The 13,501-nt window shown below is 45.0% G+C and overlaps 1 protein-coding gene across 1 annotated transcript in view; it reads left to right on the plus strand.

Moving 5' to 3' along the window:
• FERMT1 (FERM domain containing kindlin 1) overlaps positions 1-9,324 on the plus strand; it is a 31,277-nt gene extending 21,953 nt beyond the window's left edge. Inside the window, exons 11-15 of the mRNA XM_066235909.1 lie at positions 437-543; positions 1,967-2,188; positions 2,978-3,102; positions 4,154-4,295; positions 6,985-9,324. Of these exons, the coding sequence (XP_066092006.1) occupies positions 437-543; positions 1,967-2,188; positions 2,978-3,102; positions 4,154-4,295; positions 6,985-7,158 (770 nt within the window). The 3' untranslated portion in view covers positions 7,159-9,324. The remainder of the gene's footprint in view (positions 1-436; positions 544-1,966; positions 2,189-2,977; positions 3,103-4,153; positions 4,296-6,984) is intronic.
• Positions 9,325-13,501: the final 4,177 nt, after the last annotated feature.

Raw genomic sequence — 13,501 nt, forward strand, 5'->3', positions numbered from 1 at the left:
ATGTTTAATTCAGTGTCGCATTAGTGCCTATTCTAATTTCTGAAAGTAACTCTGGGTGTACTGGTAACTCTATTAGTGCAAATATTTTATTAACCGGGACATTTAATTCCCTTATCATTGTGGCTGTCAGAATTTCCTGGGCTTTGATGTATTTTAAAATTCATATTCATAATCGTTTCTGTGGCTTAGGATAGTCAAATAAATCTTAAAAATGAATTCAAAACCATAAAATATTTTTTCTCTATTCATGTTAATTGTCTCTAAGTCTTAGTTAGTAATCTTTTAATTAATGTTATCAGCTTGCTCCCTCGTTTTTCAGGAGAGAACCAAATCTAAGGGGCTTATGTTTAAAGTCTTTATTTTCGATGCACACCTGATATTTATATAAAAGACATTCTTTAGAACTCGGTTGTTGCCCTGCCTTTTAATTATTCAGGCTGTGAAGTTGTGCCAGATGTGAATGTAGCAGGAGGAAAATTTGGAATCAAGTTACTCATCCCTGTTGCTGATGGTATGAATGAAGTATATCTGAGATGTGACCATGTAAGTAAAACCATAAAAATGTTTAGTTACTTCACCTTTACTAAAACCGAAAGACAAAAACACTGAGGCATTTTCTCAAATGAGAACACAGTTATATCGGTCAGCTATTGCTTGGTAACAAACAACCACAAAAATCACAATGATATAAACACTTGTTTTTGAAACATCTGCAGGTAGGCGGGGGGTGCTTGATCCAAGCTGGTGTTAGCTGGGCAAATCTTCTATTCTGGCTAAAGTTGCCTCCTCACTGCAGGTGAAGTGCATTGTGTTTGTTCTGGGCCCCAGGCTCCCTGGGGAGGCTCTTCTCACAGTGATATGCAAAAGGGCAACTGGAAACATGTGAGACCTCCTAAAACTTCTTATAATTGGTACACTGTCATTATCCAGCCATCCATTGGCCAAGTCAGTGGTCGGCAAACTCATTAGTCAACAGAGCCAAATATCAACAGTACAACGATTGAAATTTCTTTTGAGAGCCAAATTTTTTAAACTTAAACTATATAGGTAGGTACATTCCTTATCAGTATAGTTACATCTATATAACTGTACTGATACTGATACAGTACTGAGGTAGTGCCTGCATGTGGTATTTTGTGGAAGAGCCACACTCAAGGGGCCAAAGAGCCACATGTGGCTCACAAGCCGCAGTTTACCAACTACTGGGCCAAATCAAGCCTCATGCTTGGGCCCAAAATCAAGAGAGGGAATTATACTCTGGCTCTGGTGGGACGGGGGGGGGGAGGAGGTGGACTATAAAATAACACTGCAAAGGGTGTGGAGATTGAGCCAGTAATTCGGTATAACACACCTGCCATTGCTCTGAAGAATTGCACTCCTCGGCTCCACCCCCTCAACTTCTGGGACCACTCTCTTTGCTCCCTAAGCTGAAAATCAAAAATGATCAAGACATTAAAGATAGAAGGCACCACTCTCTGGTTCAGATTTCATCAATGGACCCGATTCCTACTGTGGGATTAGTCTTTACTAACAATTGGCCAGGGTGGACGTAATACGGGAAATCCGTTCCTGATGCTTTCCTTCTTTTCTTCTGTTGGAGAGATCAGATGGGACCTGGAAATGGAAATATGTATCAAGGAAGGCTGGCTGGTATTTGAGGTTTTCAGCTGTCTGTGTTCCACGGCGCATTCCTTGGCTAATCTTTAAATTGGTGGTATTTATCACTTCTGACACTGCTATTCTCTAGCCCCTCGTCAGCTCTAGAAACTCAACCCAGGAATCAAAAGCCATTGCTGGGTGTGAAATTAAGTGATGAATAGCCGCTCAGAACATTTGCCACTTCAATCTTTCCATGCTTGGAAGGGGACAGTTTTATATTATAAAGATGAAAGCCCCAATGCTGCTGGTCCCAGCAGGATGACTTTGCACTGAAACTTGCTTCTCAGCCCTCCTGTGTTCGCTGCAGGAGAATCAGTATGCCCAGTGGATGGCTGCCTGCATCTTGGCATCAAAGGGCAAAACCATGGCAGATAGCTCCTACCAGCCAGAGGTCCTCAACATTCTCTCATTTCTGAGGATGAAAAACCGGAACTCAACATCTTCGGTCCCTTCCGGTCTCGAAAACATGGACATGAACCCGGAATGTTTCGTGTCACCTCGCTGTGCAAAAAAACACAAGTCTAAACAGGTACTGCTAATCTTGTCGGGGGGATCGTTTGCAGTGAATTCTGTATTTTCTGAAATGAAATAAGGAATTAAAATGATGGAGGCCGTCATCATGAAAAATCATGGTTGATGGGCAAATTTGACTATGAACTGGGTATTAGATGATAAGAAGAAATTATTGGTAATTATATAGACGTAACTGTACTGGTAACTGAGTATGGCAATATGCCCTGACACATTCTAATTAAAAATGATTTCAGAAATAATAAAAGAAAATGATTTAGTCCCTACAAATTAAAATTTTAAATTTTAACCTGAAGGGGGGGAGGGCGCTATCAAGAGGGGGGCAAGGGAGATGCTGAGGGGAATAGGGGGAGGGGGGGATGCATTCGGGGCAACACTAGAATCTATGTAAACAATAAATTAAAATCAATAAAAAAATGGGTAATAAAAAAAAGACTCTATCAACTGTAAAAAAAAAAAAAAAGAAAGAAAAGTTAAACAGATAAACTGATTCAAGTAGATCCACTGTCAGTGGACACCCCAGTAGCCCAGAAAGAAGGACCCAGAACTCTCCATCTGCATGAACCCTAGAAGCTTTTGTGTTGGTTGATCTTGTTTCTGCTTCTGCCTGGTGATTTGCACATAAGAGAAAGGGGAGGAGAGGCTATGAATGAGAAGGAATTGTCTCCGTAGCGCTGCACTTGGGTCTGGCATTTCTTTCTCTCCTAGGGGATCTGGAGCTGGTGGGATGACTACAGAGCAGTCCGTGCATGCTAAGGAGAGTTTGATGTCTCTTGTGTCTGTTTAGCTGGCAGCCCGGATTATGGAAGCCCACCAAAATGTGGCCCAGATGTCGCTGGTTGAGGCTAAGCTGAGGTTCATTCAGGCGTGGCAGTCTCTACCTGAATTCGGCCTCACCTACTACCTTGTCAGGTGATTACAGTGTTCGCTTGCCTCTTTTCACTTTCCATTCAATTTGAAGTGGCTTTCTGGGAGCCCAGTTCATTCTCACTTAGCCTGGACTGGAGAACTTTTATTTTAGGATACTGCCCTTTCCCAAGTGGCCCAAAACTTTTGGCTGCTCAGAAAAGGTCTTTCAGGCCTCTTATCCAAAGTGCCAATATGCATAAATCCTAGCTAAAGGTGGTAAGGAAATTTGGTTCTTCTAGGATAACAAGATTTGCAAAACCGGAGAGAAATCACCTATTGCCTGTGTGAAATCTTGAAATCTGCGGCCTCCTTCCATGTCAAGTCCCCCCACGAGAATACAAGCTCCACGAAGTCAGGAGTTGTCACCCTTTCAGATCACTACTGTAGTCTCAGTGCCTAGAACGGTGTCTGATATAAGCAGTTGGTGACAATTTTGAACTAATTAATTTGACTCCCCTCTTATTTTGCTTCCTTTAATATCAATTTTTTTTCTTTTCTTTAAGGAAGGGAAAGAGAGAAAGAGACAGGAAGGGAGAGAGATGAGAAACATTAACTTGTAGTTGCAGCACTTTAGTTGTTCATTGACTGCTTCTCATACGTGCCTTGATAAGGGAAATCCAGTAAAGCCAATGACCCCTTGCTCAAGCCGGTGACCTTTGGGCTCAAGCCAGAAACCATGGGATTGTGTTGATGATCCTATCGTCAAGCCCGCGACCCATGCTCAAGCTGGATGAGCCCGTGCTCTAGCCGGCAACCTTGGGGTTTCAAACCTGGGACCTCAACATTCCAGGTCAACACTCTCTCCACTGCGTCACCACTGGTCAGGCTAATATTGATTTTATTTAAAGAATGTCTTCAGGACAGCCTTAATTCTCTTTGTTCTTCATGTTCTCTATATCACCATAAAAATGCCCTTCCATAAAAAGTTAATCCCTCATTGTCCACTTTTCATAAATGATTTAGAAATGTTGGTATTATCTCTGAGAAGTCGTATGTGAATAAACATCATATTACAGGAAACAGTTGCTCCTTTCAATTAACTTTTTTTCTCCAGATTTAAAGGAAGCAAGAAAGATGATATTCTGGGAGTCTCGTATAACAGGTTGATTAGAATCGATGCAGTCACTGGGATTCCAATTACAACATGGAGATTCACCAATATGAAACAGTGGAATGTAAATTGGGAAATCCGGCAGGTAAAGTGAAAGTTTTGGGTATATTTGGTGTTGAGCCTTTGAACGTATGCCTTCAAAACTGCAGATTATTCTGATTTTAAAAGCTGTTCTAATATTTAGAACTCAAGAAACCACAAACACGCGGCAGTTGTCTGCTAAAATAATCATATGCAATTCTGGGCAGTTTCCTCACAAGTACAGACCAAGAATGCTTTTGAGTTAACCCCACTAGTTGGCTTAGTCTCCATACAGACTCTAAAACTGCTGAGCAGTTTGATTAATGTCCTTCAACTCAGCATAGGATTATAGACGATTTAGGCTGATAATTACTTAACAGAAACTGCATGAGATGTAACTGTCACCCATAATAAATCCAAAAAAGGCCTCGTCTGGCTGGCTGCTGAAAGGTCTAACTGGTTGAGGATTCAGAGGCCCCATTGCCGCCCTGGAGAGCATTCTGGTCCCAAAAAGGGAGCAACTGCTAGAGAAACCAGTGCGGCACACAGGGATGACTGAAGACAGCTTAGCCCCTGGGTTTAGGAATCCTCAAACTCCCCGTACTCCATCATCTGTACCCAGGGAACTAGGTTCAGGCCAAGGCCACAGCATGGGAAATTCTAGGGGAAGTCAGGGTACCTCAGCATCCTGCTGGTACGGATTCTCTCTTCCCTTCCCTCATTTTTCCAGCGGAAAACTCTCAACACAGAGGCGTGGTAAGAGACTCACACCGCAGATCCCTGTCAGCAGGGCTGGTAACCATCTGGGCGCTCATCTGTAGACTGAAGGTCTCAGATTAGAGGACTCCTAAGGGAGTGGTTCTAAAATCTTGTCCTTTTTTTTTTTTTTTAATTTTTTTTTTAATAAATTTTTATTAATGTTAATGGGATGACATTAATAAATCAGGGTACATATATTCAAAGAAAACATGTCTAGGTTATCTTCTCATTAAATTATGTTGTATACCCCTCGCCCATAGTCAGATTGTCCTCCGTCACCCTCTAGTTCTCTGTGCCCCTCCCCCTCCCCCTAACTCTCTCCCTCCCTCCCTCCTATGTCCTCCCTCCCCCCACCCCTGGTAACCACCACACTCTTGTCCATGTCTCTTAGTCTCGTTTTTATGTTCCACCAATGTATGGAATCGTGTAGTTTTTGTTTTTTTCTGATTTACTTATTTCATTCCGTATAATGTTATCAAGATCCCACCATTTTGCTGTAAATGATCCGATGTCATCATTTCTTATAGCTGAGTAGTATTCCATAGTGTATATGTGCCACATCTTCTTTATCCAGTCTTCTATTGAAGGGCTTTTTGGTTGTTTCCATGTCTTGGCCACTGTGAACAGTGCTGCAATGAACATGGGGCTACATGTGTCTTTACGTATCAATGTTTCTGAGGTTTTGGGCCTAATATCCAGAATTTACAAAGAACTCATAAAACTCAACAACAAACAAACAAACAATCCAATAAAAAAATGGGAAGAGGACATGAACAGACACTTCTCCCAGGAAGAAATACAAATGGCCAACAGATATATGAAAAGATGCTCAGCTTCATTAGTTATTAGAGAAATGCAAATCAAAACTGCAATGATATACCACCTCACACCTGTTAGATTAGCTATTATTAACAAGACAGGTAATAGCAAATGTTGGAGAGGCTGCGGAGAAAAGGGAACTCTCATCCACTGTTGGTGGGACTGTAAAGTAGTACAACCATTATGGAGGAAAGTATGGTGGTTCCTCAAAAAAACTGCAAATAGAACTACCTTATGACCCAGCAATCCCTCTACTGGGTAAATCTTGTCCTTAAAGGTCCTCTGGTGATTGCCTCCAAGTTTGAGGACCCTTAGTTTCTCAGTTTCTTCTAGTGGTTAGAGTTTATGACCTTCAGCTGGGAAGGGGGGCGGGACAATGACTGGAGGACATTTCAGGTGGTTCTTTTTTCCTCCGTTAAAAAGTCTTTGAAGGCCCTGGCCGGTTGGCTCAGCGGTAGAGCGTCGGCCTAGCGTGCGGAGGACCCGGGTTCGATTCCCGGCCAGGGCACATAGGAGAAGCGCCCATTTGCTTCTCCACCCCTCCGCCGCGCCTTCCTCTCTGTCTCTCTCTTCCCCTCCCGCAGCCAGGGCTCCATTGGAGCAAAGATGGCCCGGGCGCTGGGGATGGCTCTGTGGCCTCTGCCCCAGGCGCTAGAGTGGCTCTGGTCGCAACATGGCGACACCCAGGAGGGTCGCAACATGGCGACGCCCAGGATGGGCAGAGCATCGCCCCCTGGTGGACAGAGCGTCGCCCCTGGTGGGCGTGCCGGGTGGATCCCGGTCGGGCGCATGCGGGAGTCTGTCTGACTGTCTCTCCCTGTTTCTAGCTTCAGAAAAATGCAAAAAAAAAAATTTAAAGAAAAGTCTTTGAAGTCCCCTACCCTTTGACCCAGGGAGTGCTTAGAAAGTCCTACATTCAAACAACAGACAGAAAGTATCTGTGTGTTCGGAGTTAGAACGTTTTGCCTGGTTCACACCACAAGAGGGCGCGGAGAGCAAAGACATGTTTTTCTGAAAGCTGTTAGAGGAAGTGGTGGGTGTTTTGTGGGTTTGGGGGGAAAATCCATCCGATAGCCGCCTCAGGAGTCCTCAGCTCTGGGGCCACCTCCAGCAAAGCAGCTTCTTTCTCCTCTTTCCTTGTCAGAGGTTGAGCCCACCTGCGCCTTCTCTTGCAGGTGGCAATCGAGTTTGACCAGAACGTCTCCATCGCGTTCACCTGCCTGAGTGCCGATTGCAAGGTCGTGCACGAATACATCGGTGGCTACATTTTCTTGTCCACCCGCTCCAAGGACCAGAATGAAACGCTCGACGAGGACCTGTTCCACAAGTTGACAGGTGGTCAGGAATGAAGCAGAGCAGGCTTGCTGGGCTGCACACAGAGGGCGAGCCAACAGCGGCCCTCCCGGGATGGTGGGGTCTGTGGAATCACTGGGATCAGTGGCGTACACAGTATGTAGATTCAAAACTGACAGACAACGTGTATTCACAACTGGTCACCCAAATCCTTGCCTCATCCCAAACATTCTGCTAGGACACCCCTTTCCTTACTTTGCCTTGTGCTACTAGCAATGGAAGGAGCCTTGGTCACCTTTGCTATATAACACGGGAGGGCTGGAGAAAGGACAGTACTCAGAGGTTACCCTGAAGCCCAGCATGTAGCTTCAGTTCTGTGACTTACGGAGCCCACAAGTGTTTAAGTAGAAGTTGTTCCTGTGCTTATCTGCTCCATTGCTAACAGCATAGGAAACAAGCTTTCAAAGCCCATGTAGCGAGCACAGATCTTATTCCACAAACTCAGGTAGGAAAAGAAATAGGTCATTCCTTAATAGAACTGCTTTCAGCTCCCATCCTGTGAAAATAGCTGAGGGAATCCACGGATACCCGTTTTCCATGACGATCAAGGTCTGAGGGTGGAGAGTGGAGAAGTGGGATTTCCTGAAGCCAGTTGGTGACAGGGGGTCAAAGTAGTGGCCCCCAATGTTATTAGTCCACAGTGACTTCTGCCACGGTTACCACTGACCCTTCTGGTTTGGACATGGGTCCTCTCAGGTCACTGCTGACTCCCACAAGACCCATTCCATTCTGGGGACCCCTCAACCACCTTTCTGTCCTTGATGACATGGGTAACATGGCTACAGGAAACCTGTTCCTTACCTCAGCCCATGTCTCTACTGCTTCTACTCTGGGTTGGAGCTCAGGAAGACAGGCCCAATTCCAGGCTTCCAGTGAGGGCCCCATCCCAGCTGGTCACACAGACCAGCCATGTTCAAGGGCTGACGGCTTTCCCACTGGCTTCCGTCTCCACAGCCATTGGCTGGTCTGGGGGGCATGGCAGCCTTACCCCCCACTCATAAGGTTCTCCTGGATTTGGTGTCTGTTTATATGACTCTGGACTTCCCCCTTAAAGGCCTTGGCTTTCATATGTCAAAAGCCAATCATAGACATCTTTTCTCCCTGCCTTAAGACATAGCGCGGGCCTCAGTGGTCACTTTCTGTTTTGACTTGTCACCAATGGGAGGAGTGAGTTTTGAGAAGGTAAAAAGGAACGCCAAGGGGTAGAGAAAAATATCAGATAGTATTTTTTTATGTATGAAGTTCTGTCACACAAAGGATTTGGCTTGCCAGGGTGAGACCGAGGCTCCATTTCCATTTTGAACTTCAGGGGGCCCTGGCCAGAGCTCAGATTCTAGTAAACATCAGCTAGCTGTTGCTTTATTTCCCAACAAAGCCTTTTGAGAAGAGAGATCTGCAGAATCCCTGGAGCCACAGTGAGACAGCCTGGGACAAGGGACCCTGGCTGAGTGCGAAGCTGTCACGGGAAATTTCTCTTTCAGCCTCTCCTTAGAGGTGAATGTTAATTAACATGGTCCTGGCACCAGCTGAACTTCTGAAGCCTTCCTTTAAAGCCTGGAGGTGGCTTAGGCACTTGGAAAATCTGGTCCATGTCATAAAGAACTTCATTTGAAATGTTTTCTGTAGAAACTAGTGCCGAGCACACTGTGTTAAACTTGATGTTGGCCATTTCTGTAGAGTCCTGGGTTCTGTTGTTTTAGAACCTAGTCAGAGGGTCTTTAAAATCATGTTGGGCCCTCGATGTCACGTTGCACCTGTCGGCTGCCAAGTACAGCTCTGGGTAACTTACCAAAGCCAGACCTGCGGCACAACCCTCTTCCTTAGCTTCCCAGGGTTGTCTGACATTTCCATGAAAACGCTCGAAGGGGTTGACTGGTTTTAACCAGACTCTCGGGGGAAGTTTCTCCCATAACTACACAGCCACCGCCCAGAGGAATAAATAAGCCTGACACGAAACCCTGAAGCCCTGCCGCTGTTCCAAAGAGCAAACTGAAGACTTTTTTTTTTCACTTCGGATGCAAAAGGCCATCTGACTGATGATGAAATTTTAAATTAATGTGTGCCTTTCAACCCCATTTGCTCTCTTATCTACACTAGACTGGGAAACCTGCCTTTTTATTATTATTTTTATATGACTTTTTAAATTAAATGGTTTATACGGATTTGAGGATGGTCTGATGTGTTCTCTGCAGTCCGCTGTCTCTAACAAAGCGAATCCTTTTCTCTTGTGAAAAAAAGGAGTGCAACTTTCAGGTGTAATGTGATTTTCCTCACAATTCCAATATTTGAGCTCATTTTCCCAAGTGAGATTGACTTGGAAGCCCACTGGTTTCAACTCATTTCTCTCTGACTTTCACCGGATTTCCTGATGTATGGTGAGCTCTTTTGTTCCAGGTCTACCTTTTGGAAAAAGCACCAGAGAGCAAGGAAATATACAGAGGTAGATGAGTGTCAGAGGCTCTCTGATTTGATGGCCAAATGCCAAGGGCATTTTGATTTATGCATACATGGTCCATATGGGTAATGATGGACTACTTCTTGATGCAATTTTCACATCAACCCATAGGGGGCAGGAACAGCGTGCCTTCTCGTTTCACAAAGGAGGAAACAGACTCAGTCAGATGGGAGGAGGTTGGTGGATTGGATGGAAAAGGTGAAGGGGATTAAGACACACGAATTGGCAGTTACAGAATAGTCATGGGAACGTAAAGCACAGCATAGGAGATACAGTCAATAATATTGTAACAACTGGATAATGTCAGGGGGACACTAGCCTTGGGGCGAGGGGGTTACGTCATAAGTTACATAAATGTCTTAACTACTATGCTGTACACCTGAAACTAATATAATATTGAATGCCAACTGTAATTGAAAAACAAAATTAGGTGACACCAATTCACCTAATTTGCAAGCAGCGAAACCGAATTCAAAGCCAGGTTTGTCTTAACGCCAAAGACCACTAAGCTTAAACCAAAAAACCTCCCCCTTTGCTCCCAGCACGGCTCAGCCTTGAAGTGCCTCCGGCCACCCCCAGCCCCCAAAGCGGGCTTCCCCTGAGTTCAGTCCTCATGTCCCTCACACCGGCAGGAGAGGGTGAGGGGGGTTGGGGATGTGCTCCCCAGAGTCAGCTGAGGGAGGTACAGGTGGCTCAGAAAGGTCTGGGAGCTAGAGGAATGAGTTACTTAAAGATTAGTTTCCTTATGGTTCTAGAAAAGTTTCGTTTTGAGTCCCAAGATCAAAAAAGTAAACAAATGAGTCATTTGAAAACTTTTTTTTTAAGATTTTATTCAATTTTCAGAGAGGAGAGAGAGAAAGGGAAAGAGGGAGAGAGAGAGAGAGAAAGGGAGGAGCAGGAAGCATCAACTCCCATATGTGCCTTGACCAGGTAAGCCCGGAGTTTCAAACCGGCGACCTCAGTGTTCCAGGTCGACACTTTATCCACTGCGCCACCACAGGTCAGGCCTGAAAACTTATATTTGATTTGTGGGCACTAGAAACCAAAACATCTTGCAATATTCTTTTTTTTTTTTTTTTTTTTTTTTTTTTTTTTTTTTTTTTTAGTAAGAGAGGAGTCAGAGACAGACTCCTGCATTCATCCCAACCAGGATCCACCTGGCAAGCCCTCTAGGGGGCTGCTACTCTGTTGCTTGGCAGTTAGTTATTTTAATGCCTGAGGCAGGCCATGGAGCTATCATCAGCGCGCCGGGGGGAGGGGGGGGGCAACTCGCTCAAACCAATCGAACCATGGCTGAGGGAGAAGAGAGAAAGAGAAGGGGAAGGGATAGAGAAGCAGATGGGCGCTTCTCCTGTGTGCCCTAACTGGGAATCGAACCCGGGACATCCACACACCAGGCCAATGCTCCACCGCTAAGCCAACCAGCCAGGACCACAGTATTAGCCAAGGTCTAAAAGCATTGAAAACTTTGTTTAATGTTGACTTCTTTTTCACCAGTACATTTAAGATCTCATTCATTTTCATTATTTTCTCACACAAATGAGTTTTCCTGCCTTTTCCCCTCCCCCCTCCACCACCCCAGAATCTCTAAGGAAAAGCTAGGGTGGGAAGGAAATTTCTTTTGCTATTTCACTGCTTTTTTCCCTTTATGCCTCCTGCCTACAGGGCTGTTGGGGTCCTGGAAATCACAGATGAAAAAGCTAATGGTTTTTGTGTTCAAGTTTCCCCATCCCCTTTCTCAGCACGTGGTTCCTTACGAAGCTATGTGAAAATCTGAGTGCTATCAGAAGACAAAAAAAACATCAGCCCGCTCCCATTGTCTGTCCTCATACATGCCTGTGCTGGCCCTGAATGCCCGCTGTCACTGGGTGATAGGTTCTCAGCCTTCTTTAGAGCGGAACCCCTCTTGCTAAATGAAGGACAGGATTCTAGAAAGCCACCGTTGAGCCCAGAGTCCCGTGTAAGCCACTTTAGATAACACCAGATTAGGCCTGACCTGTGGTGGTGCAGTGGATAAAGCGTCGACCTGGAAATGCTGAGGTCGCCGGTTCGAAACCCTGGGCTTGCCTGGTCAAGGCACATATGGGAGTTGATGCTTCCAGCTCCTCCCCCCTGTCTTTCTCTCCTCTCTCTCTCTCTCTCTGTCTCTCTCTGTCTCCTCTCTAAAATGAATGAATAAATAAATAAATAAATAAAAGATAACACCAGATTAGATGATTTAGGAAAAGCCTCCCCTCATTTGCCCACACATCCCATGGCACATCAATGCTCAGATGCCTCAGAAGAGCCCCTATAAAATAAAACACACATCAACGCAATGGCAATTAGAGGTTTCTCTAGACTCACTAATGCTCCCGGTTAACAACTGTGGGAAAGATTCTTTTCACTAAAGGGACTTCTTTCCTCTGACTCGCTGCATGACCTTGCAGACCCATAATTCCCCTGTGTGCCTTAGTTTCGTCAGCAAAGTGAAAACCAATACCTACTTCCCCTCAGGGGGCCTCCGAATAATGAATATTGTCTAGAAACTGAACAGGATTTTTATTCTTTTGCCAGAGAAAGCTGAGAGATGAGGCCATGGGCAGCTCCTGGAGATCCCTGGGCCTCAAACATGTGCCTTGGGGGGAGGCAGAGCCAGCTGAGAGGAGCTCAGAGCCTCCAGGAGGGGAGGCTTCAAAGCCCAAAGCCTGCATTGTCTGATCCAGAAGTCTTAGATTTAAAAACTACAGTGTGTCCGTAAAGTCATGGTGCACTTTTGACCAGTCATAGGAAAGCAACAAAAGACGATAGAAATGTGAAATCTGCACCAAATAAAAGGAAAACCCTCCCAGTTTCTGTAGGATGATGTGGCAGCATGTGTGCATGTGCAGATGATGATGTAACACCGTGTATACAGCGGAGCAGCTCACAGTCATGCCAGTCGAGATGTGGACGGTACAGAGGAAAGTTCAGTGTGTTCTGTGGCTCGCTAAATTCGAATCCGTGACCAAAGTGCAACATGATCGGCACATTTATAACGAAACACCACCACATAGGAATAACATTACTCGGTGGGATAAGCAGTTGAAGGAAACCGGCAGTTTGGTGCAGAAACCCCGTTCTGGTAGGCCATCAGTCAGTGACGAGTCTGTAGAGGCTATACAGGATAGCTACCTAAGGAACCCTAAAAAATCTGTGTGTGAGCCCACATCGAACTGTACTGAATAGGTATGAAACTGGGAGAGTTTTCCTTTTATTTGGTGCAGATTTCACATTTCTATTATCTTTTGACTTTGACCGGTCAAAAGTGCACCATGACTTTACGGACACACTGTATAAAACGCAATGCAAATGTATTTTTATTTTTACTGAGACCATTTCTTCAAGTATGTTTTGTAGTTGTTTTTAAAGAAGTATGACAGTTTGTGTGATAGCTGGATTGTTGTTCTGCAAATACTTGCTCCCCTCCTACTGTGGGTAGTGTCTATTTCTGCCCCACGGTGTGGGCTTGGCCATATGACTCCCTTTGGCTAATGGGATGTCAATGGGTATGATGTGATCAGAGGCCTCCAATGTGCTTCTACAATTTGGCTGGCCTCATACACCCCTGCCACTCACTACAAGAACAATCCCCCTGGGTAATCACCTGGGTACAGAATGAACCCAGATCCACAGCCTGGAGCCAAGCCTAGTTAGACTACCTGACCCATAGACTATTAGTATGGGACTAAATCCTTACTATTATAAGCCACAAAGTTTGGCAGTTGTTTGTTAAGCAGCATTATTGTGGAATAGCTGACCAAGACATGATGAAATATCACAAAAAGTAGAAAAAGAAATCTATCCACACTAACACTATTCAAAGCCAACACACTGTTGGCATTTGGGAGTGTGTCTTTCTAGTC

Source organism: Saccopteryx bilineata, chromosome 6, assembly GCF_036850765.1.
Source record: "Saccopteryx bilineata isolate mSacBil1 chromosome 6, mSacBil1_pri_phased_curated, whole genome shotgun sequence".
In the NCBI taxonomy this organism is placed as follows: domain Eukaryota; kingdom Metazoa; phylum Chordata; class Mammalia; order Chiroptera; family Emballonuridae; genus Saccopteryx; species Saccopteryx bilineata.